This window comes from Vespa crabro, chromosome 1, assembly GCF_910589235.1.
Source record: "Vespa crabro chromosome 1, iyVesCrab1.2, whole genome shotgun sequence".
Classification (NCBI taxonomy): domain Eukaryota; kingdom Metazoa; phylum Arthropoda; class Insecta; order Hymenoptera; family Vespidae; genus Vespa; species Vespa crabro.
Window position 1 is genome coordinate 17628053 of NC_060955.1, and position 16731 is coordinate 17644783.

General features: G+C 30.9%; 2 protein-coding genes across 5 annotated transcripts in view; one reads left to right on the forward strand and one right to left on the reverse strand.

Annotated features, from left to right (window-relative positions):
* LOC124427736 (synaptotagmin-10-like) overlaps positions 1-16731 on the reverse strand; it is a 33863-nt gene that overhangs the window by 9668 nt on the left and 7464 nt on the right. The gene's annotated exons all lie outside the window — the stretch shown is intronic.
* The window catches only part of LOC124427752 (adenylate kinase 7-like), a 71726-nt gene continuing 65320 nt past the window's right edge, over positions 10326-16731 (forward strand). For 2 of the 4 annotated variants that reach the window (XM_046971079.1, XM_046971070.1), the window contains exons 1-2: positions 10333-10999; positions 12443-12601. In XM_046971079.1, the coding sequence (XP_046827035.1) occupies positions 10781-10999; positions 12443-12601 (378 nt within the window). In that variant the 5' untranslated portion in view covers positions 10333-10780. Of the gene's footprint in view, positions 11000-12442; positions 12602-16731 lie in introns of all 4 variants that reach the window. The other 2 variants (XM_046971061.1, XM_046971088.1) reach the window with 2 other exon arrangements.

A 16731-nucleotide genomic window follows, 5' to 3' on the forward strand; every position in this document is an offset into this window, starting at 1 on the left:
TCTATCACTGTTTCACCTGGTATCTTTTCCTTAATCATGCTAATTTTTTCTGTCTGATAACTTTTACTAGCGGCGAGTGCTGCTTCCTCAGCCATTTCCGGTGGTACTGCAGCAATTGCAGTTTCTACAGCTGCTAATTTTTCAGCAAATCTTGCGTCCTCCTCAGCTCTTATCAAATATTCTGCAGCTTCGATCAGCTCGTTATCACCTGGAATGTTCAACTCTTCCACGATGTCGGCTTTACTAACGCTTGTTGTCAGAATTTTCGCAAGCGAGTCAGGTGGTTGTTGAATACCAGGTGCATTGCTTCTATTTTTTCATTGATTTTTTATTTTATTTAAGTGATATAAATAATAATGAAAAGTACATTTTATTTATTGAGAATTTAAAGATTTAAAATGTTAAAGCTATAAAAAAAAAAAAATAAACATAAGCAATGGTTAACCTCAATGAAGTAAAAATAAATCGATAAATTGGATTCATAATTCAATCTTTTTTTTTTCGAGGGATATCAATCGCTATGTTATAAAGATACATAGTTATATATAATTAGATTTACTCTGTAATACTATTTAATTAATGAATAATTACTTTCGCATCTCCAAATGTTCTGTAAGCAATCTGTCAAAACGTTGGAGTATTGACTCGCCCTTGATAGATTTTTTTGCCTTATACATGGGTAGATTATTTCTCTCTTGCGAACAATGAAAGCACAAACTTGAAATATTGCGTGACATGATCGATCAATACTCGTATGGAAAACATGGAATTTTAACGACTTTCCTTGAAGAATCTCAAAGATTAGTAAGACAGTGACGTGTAATATTAATAGGTTTACGCTCTTCATTTTTTCTTTCAATATTTTTAAGAGAAACATAACTTAAAGATAAAAGATATTAGAAAATTTATTATAATTTCGTTATAACAGCTATAAGATTATACTGATATTATACTTCATTATAAAATTCAAATAGGTCTGTCAATTTTTCCTATTAATTCAAAATGTTTTTTTTTAATAAAGAAAAATTCACGAAGAATGACTCAGGAGAATGATCAAAGTTGTATTCGACCTAAAAGCATATCTAACACCGTAAGCGAGATAGCTTGCTAAATAATTCGGCGAAAAGCTTGACACATATTAACGTATGTACACAGACTATTCCATTTACGGCGAGCGTAATTTAATTCCATTCTTCCTTGCGCATTCAATGTTCTCGCATAACGTGAGTCCCACAAATTCGTATATAAACGAAACCGAGAGAAGATTTTAAAGGGTCGATTGTTCGCATTCGCTAATTCGAAGTGGTGAGCACGAAAAAAGGTGTCAGTTAATTACATCGGAGTGGTTGAAGTCATGAAAGAAAGTAAAATTGAGAAAATTAAAGGAAGAAAAGAAAAGTAACCTTTAGGAATACGTGAAATACAAATAGAAAAAGCTTTATGTCGTTCGCTTTTAAAACGGAGTTTCACATTGGTACAGTTTAATCTTTCAAATTAATCACCAGCGACGTGTCATTCATTCGATTCGATTATCAATATTCGTAAAATACACGTTAAGAATTAGCCACTCTATTTTATTAATTAAAACACAATAACAATTTCTTTTAAACTGAATTTATCTTTATTTTATTTTTTAAAGTTTCCAAATATTTAAATCATGACACGTCAAAAGTTTTTTCACGAACATTAATCAATAGTGATATTTTAAATAGCATAGAGAATTGACGGTCAATAAATAAATGTTTTTCTTCCAATAAACAAACACTATAATATTTTCCTTAATTAAAAATTTTTCTATAATTAACTTGTTTCCATCTTCTTTGATCTCCTTCCATCTACTTTGAAAAAGTCCGTCTGACTTTCTCGTCAGACGATAAGACAAAAAGATAATGATCAACGAGAGATAGTATGGAGCATATGCATTAAATTTGCGTTATGATAGATTGCTAAGATCATGATGTGTTTTAGAGCTATGCATATAAACAAGTATGCATACATCTTTCGCATGGATCTACCGTCCTTCGGTGAGGTTCAACGTCGCGCGTCCACCGAAAGTCAAGCGCCAATAGTCGTAAGCCAAAATCGATTCCATGCGCGTATAGCTGTTGCGCTGGTGAAATAGATGCAGACAGAGATAGAATGAGGAGCACTGTTTGCGTCACATTGCAAAGTAACCGCGACCCTGACCCTACGACTCTCTCTCAATCCTTTCTGTCCTTTTTATCTTTTTCATTTGTTTTATCCTTCTCTCTTTTTCTCTCTCTTTCTTTTTATCTCTGTTGTAATGTCCGAATGATGATTAGCAAAAGACAAAGAGAGAGGAAGATACATTCCATCGCAAAAATTCATTTTTTACAATCAGTAATCATACATTGAATTATACAGAGAGAGAAATGCGATCGCTTTACGATTCAACAAAGGACTATAGTAGCTTAGAATTCTGTGTGTATCCGATTCAATTGAAGTTACTTCAATTTCATCCTTCCATCTCTACCTGTCCTCCTCTGTACCTGTCTATCCCTATTTATCCCTTCCTTCTATGAAATTACAAGCTCTAAAGTTTACTATCTAATGTTGCATGCAACAAGAACCATCAATTGTCTTACTCTTCTCCTCTTTCTCTCTCTCTCTCTCTCTCTCTCTCTCTCTCTCATTTTGAGTTACATAATGAATATCTATTACATGCATCGCCAATTATAAGCTTGAACAGACTGCTTTAATAAAATTTACCATAAAAGAAAAAGAAGCTGAGAGATATCGTCCTTTGATCGTGATAAATAGTTTTTATTATTGTTTATAAAAGCTCTTGATAATTTTCTAAGCAGTAGATTATGGGAAGAATATTTTGCGAAGGCCAAATGAATGATTACGATCTTTCTGCATTTTCTCTATAAAATCGAACAAAAATTACATTTTTGTAGTTACAATTCCAACGATTGAAATCGAATTGATTTTTTTTATCTTTATCTGACAGCTTTCCTACAATATTATATATTATTTTAGCATGAAGCTTATTTGCATTCAATATTTTTATTAAAATCATTTACGTTTTTTCCTTTACTGTGTATAACGCTCTATGGTAACGCGATGTGGCAAGGCTATGTTCGTTCCGTTTCTTTTTTTTTTTTCCCTCGAATCCTTGTAACTCGAAGCACCTCTGAACTGAAGTAACGTATCGGAAACGATTTAAATTACTTCGTTTATTTTGTTTTTTTTTTTTTTTTTTTTTTTTTTTATATATATATATAGAAACGTGGTTAGGAAAAAAGAATTAGAAGATATCTTCGGATGCGACAAGAAAATAACACAAAAAAGTATTGTTAAATATGTCGGAAGACATAAAGATAAACGATGATATTGTAAATAATCAGGAAGATCAAGATTTTTTTCCTTGGCGAATCTTTATCAATCATGTTGATACTTATCAAGGCAAGAAATTAGCTTCCGTAAGTTTTACATTATATCAAATAAAGAGTAATATTTTATGTAATAACATAAGTTAAATTAACTCGATACTAAGAAGCATTCGATCTATGTATATACGAGTTTACGTTACAATTGGATATTACGTGATATCGTTCGTGGCTTCAATTTCAAGATTGAACTTCCGATATGTTAATCACTAATAGAATGTTGAAACTTTATATTAATTGCTTAACATCAGCATAACATCAGTTTGAAGTCAAGAAGACATTGATCTTATTCAATATGCATAAAATCTCAATTCAAAACTATTCTCAATTAAAAATAAAATAATCTAATTTCGTAAAGAACGAATAATTTATTTACAAAATTTTGAAACTTCATTTTTCTTATATAATTATTTAAAAATACGTAAATATAAATTATTAGATTTATTAAATCCTTTCGTTACATGCCATAAAAAAATTTTTTCTGTAAAAAATCTACCTCATTAATGAAAACCGATTGTTTCTTCTTTTAAAACGTATTCTATACGTTGTTTTAATTGTTTGACGGTCCCCTCATAAAACCATTATTTTAAATACTGGCTGGTCGGTATTCCTTCCTTGGTCTTTGTCTTACAACAGCTGGTAGTAATCGTTCGTGACATTTGACACTAACGAACGGTGCTAATTATTTTTCTCCTTCCAAAGAACAAAGAGAAACTCGAACGCAAAGCAACATAACTGATTGTGATTTACGTGGTTTATGAGAATATATACTTACGTATACAGAAATGTATATACGTAAAGGAACTCACGAAAGCATATTGTTTCACTATACACCGTATCGTTTTCTCGCTTTGCACTGACGAGATATATCGTCTAAAGTCTTGAACAGGAATTCCGAAATTGCTTCAAAAGCTTTCAAAGACTTGACAATGTATAGTATAAGAGGACTCTAAGAGGACGTAGAGAACTTTTCATTGATTAAATGTTTTCTCCTAGAATTCTATTTCTTGAATATGAAAACTTCCTTTTGCTCTCTTTTCTTAACATATCTTTAATTACCATAAACAATGGATCTTATACTACTCTCTCTCTCTCTCTCTCTCTCTCTCTCTCTTTTACTTTCTCTATCTCACTCTCTTTCTCTCTATTATATCAAAAAATTTATTGTATCATTGCAATGCATCCAAGAGTATTATTAATACAGTTATTAATAAAATTCGAATTTTCTTTTGTAATTATGATAGTATATAATGAAATTTTTTCGTTCACAATCGATATATCTGTTGTATCTTACGGATAGTTTACATCAACAAATGGTGTATTCAAATTAGACATAAAAATTTAGATACGATTCGAATGTTACGTTCCTTTAATGTAATCTTTGTAATTTTAAACAAAGTTCTATCTTTGAAGATACCGACTAAAAAAAATAATTTAAGAAGTGTTTTCGAAAAATGTAAGAAATATTGTTCTCTCTCTCTCTCTCTCTCTCTCTCTCTCTCTCTCTCTTTCTCTCTAATTTTCCCAAACTTAAGAAAATTCAGAATAGATTTGGCTTTCGATATCAAGGGTCACGCTCGTAAAGTCCGAAAATATATATACCATGTTAAAAGGGGACGATAGAGTAAGTTAAATTTTTAGGCATTGTCAGAGCTGTACTACGTTAATCCGCAAATGGGTGGAGGAGCGGTGGAGACTACAGAGGATGAACTAGAAGATGAGGAAGAGGTTGAAGAGGGGAAGGTAGAGGACGAAGTAAAAGAGGGCGAGGCCATGGGCGAGGCGCACGTGAGCGACGAGGAAAGAGAAAAAAAGGTCACGGAGTCCGAACAGGAACCTTCGAGAAAATACGAAGTGATTGGTACGCTTCTGGAGTATAAGGTATGAGAATCCTTCGATCTCCTTTTAGTCTAATCAACACCTTAATGTCGTCTGACATGGTGTACCATGTGAAATAAAAAATTCAAAAAGGAAAAAAAAAAAAAAATTTGTTTGTTTAATTTGTTTACAATTTCTAATTGATAAAGATACTTTTGAAATTCACTCGATATTCGATATTAATAATGGTTTGTTCTTCTTTTTGTTTTTTTTTTGTATCCGAAACAATCTAACAAAATAATTTCGCGAAAAAGTTTCGATGAAATTACTAGAAATATATATTTTCTTTTTTATATATTTGAGAAGAGTTTTAATAACGTAACGTAGTTTCTGAAAAATTTGAACATAATTATAGGAATAAAAAAGTATATCTCGAGTATTCTTTTCCCAAGATATTTTTATCGATCGTCTTTAAAGAGACTTACTATCTTTTTTGTATTTTTTTTTTCCGTTTTTATAATTCACAGATCTTTAAAATAACCTTACTGTAAAGATTAGGTCGTTTCGAATCTTCCCGAAGAAATATGTTAATATATAGCGTTTTTATTTTCTTTTCTTTCAACGAGATAGAATAAAATCGTAAGGTTCGATAAATCTGATAAAGAAAGAAAGAATCTTTTTTGATGGATGAAATGTAACATGATTCATCCAATAAAATATACAATATACTAAATCGATTGAAATCAGAATGAAAACATCGAGCTTTAAGATGAGACAAGAGATTATTTAAATTATTCCTCATTATTTTTGAATAGCATTCGAGCTTTTGATATAATCGAATATTTTCATGCCAATTTAAATCCTATGTCTGATACCCTTATTTCCATTATCTCTAGTATCCTTACCCTGAAGAAGTAACGAGAATCATCAGAGATACAGACGATCGTAAGGATCTATTGTCAGAGTTAATGAAATGCGGAGTTATTATTTACGACATTACACAAGATCGAAGTCAGGTTGGGGAAGCTTCTTGGGTATTAGAAGGTTCGCACATTTATTATGTTTCTCAAACAAGAATTTCCCAGCGGTCATACCTAAAACTGAGGAATTAAGTAAGATCTCTATAAAAAGAATTGGCCTGCTTCTTTGCAAGGAAGTGAGAACCTTTTTTTTCTTTTTTTTTTTTTCATTTTCTTTTTTCTTTCTTTTTTCTTTTTTTCTTTTTTTCTTTTAGAGTAAAGTAGAGTGAAGTAAAAAACTTGATTAACTCCGAGGAAAATAAAAATACTTTTTAATAAAGTTTAAGGAATTAAAAAAAAAATCTTAGTATACACATGAGACATATTATTGCATTATTACAATCATAAACAGATTTAAAGGGAAAGATATTGTTAGCGAGATGCATAGAAATGCAATTCCCATTGCAATCTCCAAAATATTTCCTAGTGAAACTCGAAATTCTTTATCTGTTTTTTAAATTACACTTCTATACTTATTGATAACGAGAAAAAGAACGAAAGAAAACTAATTTTAATTTTTGAATGCAATCGAACAGAATTTCAATAAAAATATGAACTTTTTTTCAGAATCAGCTATGCGATTTACAAAAGAATTGGGTATCGTTTACTTTTTATTCTTAATATAAATCAATATTCAATAACGAGTCGATGTCGTGAAAAACTGTCGGTGAATACATTAAATCCAATTCAAGGGAAAGTCAAAAAGATAAATTGAATTCTTTTATAAAACACATAGAAAGTAATATCACGTAGGAAAACATTGTTGAATATTACTTTCAATAACATTTTTTTTTTTTTTAATGTGAAAAACTTTCCGATTGAAATGTTGATAATATCAATCGTTTACGATGACAATAACGTATCGAAAATAAAACAGACATTTGTTTAAAAGTTTCCTTGGGAATAGGATCTCGTACGATTGTAGTAAGAAATTATAATTGTTCAAAGTTCCCTTTAACAAAACGGTATCTTGAAATTTTCTAGATGCTTTTATGATTAAAAAATGTATCATGAAATCGTTTCTTTCATTTTCTTCGCAAAGTAGGTCTAACTATCACCTCAATCTATTTATCCATAAGATATAGAAAAGTCTCTATCTGTTAATCAGTTAGAATCGAATTTCCGTTCACGTACTCAAACTACGTTCTCTTTAAAACTATCTTACAATATTCTTTATTTCTCTCTTCTCTTCTCCATCCATTTTTAAGCTATCCAGGAAATATTAGAAAGTTTTGATGACGATACGGCGACGAAAATTTTTAACAAGGAGAATAAAAGAAGTAAAAGGAATAAAACGAAGGAGAAAGCGAAGATACCTCGATATTTTATCCTGATTTCAACGATAATGACATGGGCCTTTACGAAGCCATTGGATCCGGAAGATCCGGATTTGCCGTTCACAGAAGTGGATTACAGAAAGCGACGAGCTCATCCGAATTTTAAGGAACACCTACGATGCGAGAGAGACGTTGTTATCGTTAAGAAAAATGTCAAGTTGAAAAGAAAGTTAAAGACTCTGGTAATTTGTTGTGGAGTTACTTATGGAGAAGAGCAAAACGAGCTTCATTATCTCTTTAAAATGGCTTGGCTGAACGAGCCCTTTCTGCCAATTATCGGCGATGGTAAAAACAGGATCCCTCTTCTTCATATTCGCGACTTAATTTCGTGAGTATCAATGATATCAAATAATTTTACAAATTTCTTTTATTTACAATTATACATCTATATTACAGAATAGTATCTAACGTTATAAAAAATTGGCCGACTATAAGATATATCTTAGCTGTTGAACAAGGAATCGCTTCTCAGAGTACTATTGTCAGAGTAATTAATTATTTTGTTGATTCGTTTGTTCTAGTTGATAAGAAAAAAAAATAGAAGAAAAAGAAAATAATCGAGGATTTTTACCTGCAAAAATATCTGAAATAATTGTTCAATTGAGTTAATAAATTTATATATATATAAGTATATAAACAGGATACGATAAAAATCTCTATTTTATACAAATATTGTTCGTAGAAAATCAGCAAGGAACTAACGACTGGAGATGTAAAGCATATCGGTCTGGAAGAGTCCTTCCTATATCCGGAAATCAATCAACGAATTTATGATGTAATGACGGTTGATATAAATATCGATCCCGTTTACATTCTTGAGAGGATACGCTGGCATTTCGACACGCCATTTATAGACAATATCAGAGCTATCATAAAAGAATATAAAGCGAGGAGAGAACTTCAACCGATAAGAATAATTGTCCTTGGGCCGCCAGCCTCCGGGAAAACACGAGTGGCTCGCTATCTTGTCGAGCATTATCGTTTGCACTATATTAACGTGGAGAATTTGATCAATGATACCATTAAAAAATTGGTAAATTATTAATAACAATCTTCTAATATGTTCAATTAATTTCTATTTTCTTTTTTTTTTTCTGTACATAAAATTACTTATTGAACGTATCACAAAGATAATTTTCACATTTATCAGTCCGAAGAAATCAAAAAGAAAACAGCTACGGTAGAAAAGGAGGATGAAAAAAGAGAAACGGAAAAACCGAGTGGATTGGATGTTGAGGAAGAGGATGATAATGAAGAAGAGCGTGTCACGTTGGAAGAATTACAGCAACAGCTGGACGAAATACAAAATAATTTATCTCAAAATGATGGAGTTCTTAATGATGTTATCCTGAACAAGTCAGCTATTATTTGCTTCGTTACTCGTTTCATTTCCGATTCCGTACGTTGCTTCCCTAAATTACTATAGAATTATTGAAATACATGGTATTGATTATCGCGAAGTAAAGCACGTGAAAAGGAAGAACAGCGGTAAAAACCTAACTTTACGATGAGAAATAGAGATTTCTCCCTCTCTCTCTCTCTGTCTCTCTTTCTCTCTCTCTCTCTCTCTCTCTCTACTCCGATTTCTTTAAAATTTTTGTAAAAAATTAAGCAAAAACGGAATTAAAGGTTGTTTCTGAAGAGACTTTGGTCGAAGGATTGCTTGAATCAAGGATACGTTATAGATGGATATCCAAAGACTTACGAACAGGCTAAAATACTATTTGAACATGCGGAAGAAATGGTAGAGGAAGTGGAAGAGAAGGATGAGGAAGAGGAGGAGGGAGGGATGGGAGAGGAGGAGGAGGAGGAAGATAGGGAAACATTCGAGGATATCAATTTAAAAGCTTCCATCATGCCGGAACTTGTTGTCGTTTTGGAAGCAAGTGATAATTTTTTAATAGAACGAATTATAAATCTACCCGAAAGAGAAATCCAAGGTACTCATTATACGGAAAAACACATGATACGACGATTGAAAGAATACAGGTAAAAACGATCATTCGAGTATGTTATTCCTTCCTAGAAAAGAAAAATTAGATTAGTACCGGATTGGTAAAACGATCCATCCAATTCTGATTTTTTAGTCGAAATAAGAAATCTGATTTTTCTTTTCATCAATTCCTTAAGTGGACACAAACACGTTTTGACTTTGCTAGAGACTTTTTCCCTCTATTCCTGATTGCTCAAAGATCGATTATATCTATAGATTTAAAAGACATTTAATAAAATGTTCTTCGTACTGAAAATGACACGAAATAAATAATACTATGCGTAGGTAGCTCTGATATTGAAAAGATATTTACCGTTAAAACGATACCGTTATTTAAAAGAATGTTTTTATGAATTACTCGTCAATTTATTCGCTTTAATAACAATTGGAGTATCTAATGAAGATATAAAATTAATCATCTTTGAACATTTTTATTTCTTGTTTCATTTTACTTTCATAACATCTATCATTAAATTCTTATAATTTATTCGTTTTCTAATCGATATCATCCGTAACAATAACAATATTAATAATAATAATAATAATAATAACAATAACAACATTCCAGAGAAAGGAATACCGAAGATAATACGCCTCTTCAATTCTTTGATGAAATAGAGATCCATCCGTTGATTATTCCAATCGAAAATGATATTTGTCCTGACATGTTCCCAACAATTTATCAATGTCTGAAGAAGCTCGGGGCACCGAGAAACTACGGTGAGAAAGATAGATAGATAGATAGAGAGAGAGAGAGAGAGAGAGAGAGAGAGAGAGAGAGAGAGAGAGAAAGAGAGAGAAAATTTTTTTATTGGATCTATTTTTTTCTCTTCTTAACTTTGTCAGTCTGTCTCACTCAATTCTTTTTCTTTTCTCTTTTTTTATTAACCTAACTCGATGGGGTTACAGAATCTTTCAATCCTCAATCATTGTACACGTTACGTAATGGAGATGATAGTTTATAAAGAACAGAGAAACGTCACATACACCGTTGTTCCGATGTTTCGTAACGCGATATCACTTTGATCGCTCGTTGTGATTTTAATATCTCGTTGTGCACTTTACGCAAAAAGATTTTTTTCAAATCTTTTTCTACGCTCCCGTGCTAATGGATTTATATGGTTCTTTTTTTTTTTCTTTTTATTTATTTTATTTTAACATTCATATAATGATGTTACAACGGAAACAATTTGGTCGAGAATGCATGAAAGAGAAAAATATTATTACGAAAATGGTTCGTTCTATGAATTTTGTATGTATAATAATTCTTTTTACGAAGATTTAACACCAACAGAAGTGATCGAAGCACAAAAACGCGCGGACGCTAAAAGAAGTGCTGAGGAGGCGGCTTCAAAAATACGAGAGGAACGAGAATTAGAAGAACGTAAGAGAGAACGTGAAAGAAAAATGATGGAGTGGGTTAGTATTTATCATTAAAATCGGATTTTCGTAAGATTAAGCTGTTTCCTTCTGCACAATTAGAAAGAGTTTATTTGATTACGGGACCAATCCAAGGCAGGAAAAGAATTTGTTTTATTTTTATCGATATTTCCTTTATTTCTTTTACAAGGGAATAGTATTAACAGTTTTTTTTTCTTTTTCTTTTTTTTTTTTTTTTTTTTTTTAACAGAAAAACCTGTCATAAATTTTTCTTCGTGAAATCTTTTAGATTTTTTCTTCAAATCAAATATCAATAATATTAAAATGTGTAGATCAGCTTTGATTATAATACAATTGATTCTCACTGCATGTTCAATATCATATCGATTAAAAATCGAACGATATTAGTCATATTTGGTAATCGTTTTTACACTCGTAGTTACATCAGATATATACTTCAACCATACGTGCATCGATTTATTTAATTTATCACCTTGCTTATCGAACATAACAGTAAAATAGACGATGAACCATTTCCATTGTATCGCTATCGTTCTATCATGGTTAATGAAGTCCAACAAGTATCATTTATTCCTGTATGGTAATCGATTAAATCGGTTCAATACTCGTGCCAACGCATAATACTAAAATATTATTAAATCCACTGGCACTAATAATCCTCTCGAATTACATGACGAAGCATTTAACATTAATCTCAAGAAAGAAAAGGAAATGATTTTAAATAGAGATTTCAAAAGTATGAATGAGAAAATTAATTTGAACATCACCCTAAGCTCATTGAAATTATTATCGACTAAGGCCAAATAACCCGTCATTTTTATGACGAGTTACTTTTTTCAAGGATTAAAATTAATCGATAAGAGTTCGTTATATTTCATGATGTAGTTGACCGTCTTATCCCTTTCAATTTAGCCGTCTAAGCGAACGTGAATTTCATGGATTATGTTGTCTGCTCATGCAATGTGAAGTTCGAAAACTATGATAATTATTCTTAGGGACGTAATGAGTAAGAAAATTGCTATGAGAAAGAGATATTTTGAAAATCAGAAGAAAGACTATACTTGGAGGACTTCGTTTTTGCTATTCTAATCTGCTTCTTGCAAGTTCTTTTTTTTGTCTGTCTCCAAGAGACTTCTTTGTTGGATTATCCTTCGAAAACCGAAGGATCATCTCTTGCGAAGAATTTTCGTAAACTTCGTAGCTCGGTTGCTTTAATCGTTGACACTAGCCGATGTAAATTTCTTCTCTCCTCCTATCGTTATCGTTTACCTTCCACGACTTTGAAACTAAGAAGTTTACTCCCGTGAAATGATAGAACATCTGCGACGATAACTTTTGAGATCGAATTAATCTTAACGGTCTCACTTTGTCTCAGGTAGAATTCATCATTGTAATTTAATAGGAAAGGAAGAATTTTTCATTAACTGATTATTTATTAATAATAATTTCATTACCTTTCAGACGGAATTGTTAGAAAAATTGCAAGAAGAGGAAGAAGAAAAATTTTGTATTATGGGTCAACCGCTTCGACATTATTTAGTTCGATACGTGTTTCCGACATTGACAAAGGGTCTTATAGAAGTTGCAAAATTACGACCGGAAGATCCAGTAGATTTTCTAGTAAGTATAATTGATTAATAATGCAAAATAATATTATTATATTATTTCGAATTCCTCTGTCGTCTGATTTATCCTTGATTTATTTAGGTACTATGTTCTACTAACATTTTTATTTGCATATATATATGTGTGTGTGTGTGTGTGTGTATTTGCGTTCATCGATTTGAAAAAAAAATTAACAAATTTTAATGAAGCTTTTCTATTTTCGACCTTGTTTTCACACGTCGGCAAAGTAACAACATAAATTTAAAGAGATAATATCGCGTTTATCAGTTATTATGGTTTATCACGAGCACTTAATCATACTGCATAGTTAATTGTTCGTTTCTGGCGAATCGATGCATCATGTAAACATCCTCGACTCGCCTAGACTAAGTCTCTAATCACAAATAATACTGAGAGTTTCTATTGTTAAAAATATACGGATTAGTATCGTTTGTTTTTCGTTGTGACACGTACATTACATATAGGTTGTTGTAGCGTTCTCTTTTTTCTATTTTTAGTCGTAAATTACAATTGCATTTTATTCCTTTGTCTAATGATAAAGTTAGCGTAGGTGCCTGTTATTTCATATCGTGTTTGTTGTCAACCTGACTTGATGCTTTTCTTTTTTCTTTAAAAAAAAGTAATATTAATATCTGAACTGAATGTTTTCTGTTACTAGAAAATTTAATAATAATAATTAATAATTAATAAATATATATCCAGAAAATGAAATAGAAATTGATTATTTTTTAATATTATATCTAAAGTGATCAATTAAAATAAAAGTCTAATTTTTAAATAGAAAATAAAACACTATAGAACTTAGCGTCGATCGATAAACTGGGTTGTTTCTTTTACGGAACAGATAATTTTTTAGCTCGTATGTTGTTTCTGTGTTATACGTAGTAAACAATAAAAGTCTCGATATATAGTGAAGTTCATCAGGTGAAGCTCCCTGTCACAAACAAAATCAATTTCTTTGTGAACGAAAATCGAATCTGCAGTTACTTTCTCTCTCTTTCTCTCTCTCTCTCTCTCTCTGTCTTTTTTTTCTCCTTTTCCCTCATGTTTCTTTTTTCGATCGTTCATACTTTCCTACTCTCGTGTGATAATGGAATGAAATATTGTGAAAACAATATTCTTATCTATTCTTTCATCGATTTACATTTACATATAACGCTATACTGTAAGTTTTAATATACATACGTATAAAAATAAAGGAGTTAACCAAAATGAAAGTTTGAAACAAAATTGAGTGACAGGAAAAAATAATTTAATATACCTTTATGAATATGTAGGCGAAGAAAAACGTCGCCAACTAAATTTTGTTTACTTTTATATTCACATATCTCTCTATTCTAATTCTTTCTTTTTCCAGTTTTAACATCTAAACAACTGGATTAATAGATTAGGTCGATTCTTTTGCAACGTTCCTATTATTGTCATTGTGTTATATATATATATATATATATATATATATATATATATATATATATTTGTATTGACATTGGTAAGAACAAAATAAAAATTTTATTTGACATGAATTGTTGTCGATGAAAACGTAATCATAAATTTATGCGAACGTTCAATGAACCAATAAATTATGGTATTCGTAAAAGTGAAGATGCTTTTTAAAATTCTATGATATTTCATCTTCAATATTTTTCACTATATAAATAGGATATAATAGAATTTTTAGACTACGACGAAATATTCAAAGTTGTGTGTGTCTAAATGTGAATATAATAGGAAAATCAGTAGAATTGTAATATATTGAATGAAGCATCTTATTTAACATCATCATATCGCATACCACCTACGCAGTCACGTGTCATTATCTATATTTTGCCTACATACGTACATACAAAAGAACATTCAGCTCGTGTAGCGAAGTATACAAATAACTTGAGAGATGTGTTTGCATATTGTATGCAAGTGGTTGGATACTTGAGTCTAGCTCCTACAGTCAGTCCAATAAAAAGAAAAATTCTTTAACGTAAAAATGTTTTACCATATTTGATAAATAATTTTTAAACTAAACTATTTGTTATTATGACTAACCAGTATTGTGGACCAATATTCAAATTTGTATGTATTCGAATGATATAAAATTGATGGTTTTGTATGTCAAATAGAACGCATGTATAGAAATGGTAATGCTACACGTCTCATTCATATGCGAAATATTATGTGCAGTCGTTTGTAACAGACGGTACTTCGTCACAAGAGTAATTTCTCTTCTCGTTATAAAGCTGTTCTTGCAGATTTCACGCAGAACATACGAATAACATAGGTACGGTGTAGTCTGTGAGAAATCCATACTATAATATTCCATAGTGAATGAACAAGAATCGTATTTGAAATTTTATATGCATAGACATTAAACTTTCCCTGAATCATCAAATTTTTATCGCTTTTTGAAAATCTTCAAGATATATATATATATATATATATATATATATATATATATATATATATGTATATGTTGATAAATTATGTAATAAGCAAAATAAAACCTATGAAAAAGGAAAAGCATCGATATATTATTACGAGGAAAAATGTGAAAATGTGAACTGGGAACATCGACCATAAAAGAATAGATTAAAATAAGAATAGTGTTGCGTCTGATCAATAACAGACATTTCTCACTGCGACGGAAGAGATGGATTAATCAAAAGCCGCATGCTACAGGCTGATCATAATGGATTCGTTCTACTGCTGTTGTAGCATATAAAGTACGTACACTTTTCTTTTTTCCTGGATTTTGTGTCTTCTACATATTTTGCATGCGAAATACGAAATTCGACCATTTAAATATTCAATGCGTTCGAAAGTATATCTCGAATGACAAAATAAAAAAATTTGTGTATTCGTGAAATGTTTAACGCAATTAATCATTTCCTGTTCGTTCTCTAAATATTATTTATCGTTTGAAACAGTCAGCAGATATTTTTTTTGCCGGGATAAATGTCGTCGGTAGGTCACGTTAAAGAAAAAAGGATGGAAATACATTTTGATATGGGAAGCGAGGACCATTTCAGTAGAAAGGAAATGACGCTAGCAAAGCGTTTGGTTTCAACCGAGGATACATTACTTTTTCACGGAAACAAGGTGAAAATGAAAACATGCTTGAAACTTGTAACATGTTCAGTGAGACAGAAATTCGAACAAATTCAATGTCTCCAGAAAAAACATTTCTCGTGTACACGAACGATGTTTTCTATTCAATAATATTTTTATAAAATCATAAATCGATTAATTTAAATATTTGTTATGTAAAAAATGATACGCGGAAGGTGAAAGCTACGAATGCATTTCCTTATTTCAAAGTATACATTTCAGTCAAAAAAATCATTAAAATCGATCAAATCGATATATAACAGAGCGAGGAAACGATAAAGTTAATAATTGAATCATTGGAAATGAAAAATAAATGAAAACTTGATAAATTATTTATAAAAAATTCTAAGAGTAATTCGTCGTATGCATTTTGTAATTTCATCTGAAAACGAGATATCGTTTGTTTCAGTCTTGAATTAACGATGTTATAAAAAATCTAATCATCGTAACATCATACCAAAGTAGTCTAAACATCCTTATCCATGCTTATAATATAATAACGAGATACTCAAACCTACCATACTCTATTATAATTAATCCTTGTTATTCGTATTATTTAATTTAATCAGTACGTGAGTATTGTTCTGTGGTAATGTGTAAAAAGGAGATACATTATATCAATAGCAGAATTTTTTTCCGAGGAACAACTAAAAAAAATAAACATTATTATTTCACTGATTTATATTTACGAGCGATTTTTGAATTTTCCGAGAGGAAAAGAAGGAGAAAGGAAAAAGAAAGAAATAGAGAAAGAGAAAGAGACAGAATCTCTTTTCTAGGTCACGCACACACCTTGAACTCTTTAGAATCATATCAAGATCTTGCAATGTAGAAAATTGATGATCGATGGCAAATGTCGGTTTTCTGATTTTCTTTCCTCTTTTTACCTCGAAGAGTCCTTCTACGGTTGCCCTTGTATATTTTAAAAAGAAGAGGTCTTATTTCGAAAAAAAAAGACGGCGTTACTCCAGAGAGAATTGATCGTCTTCCAAGATACAGCTATACCTATACACAACAGTTTTTTG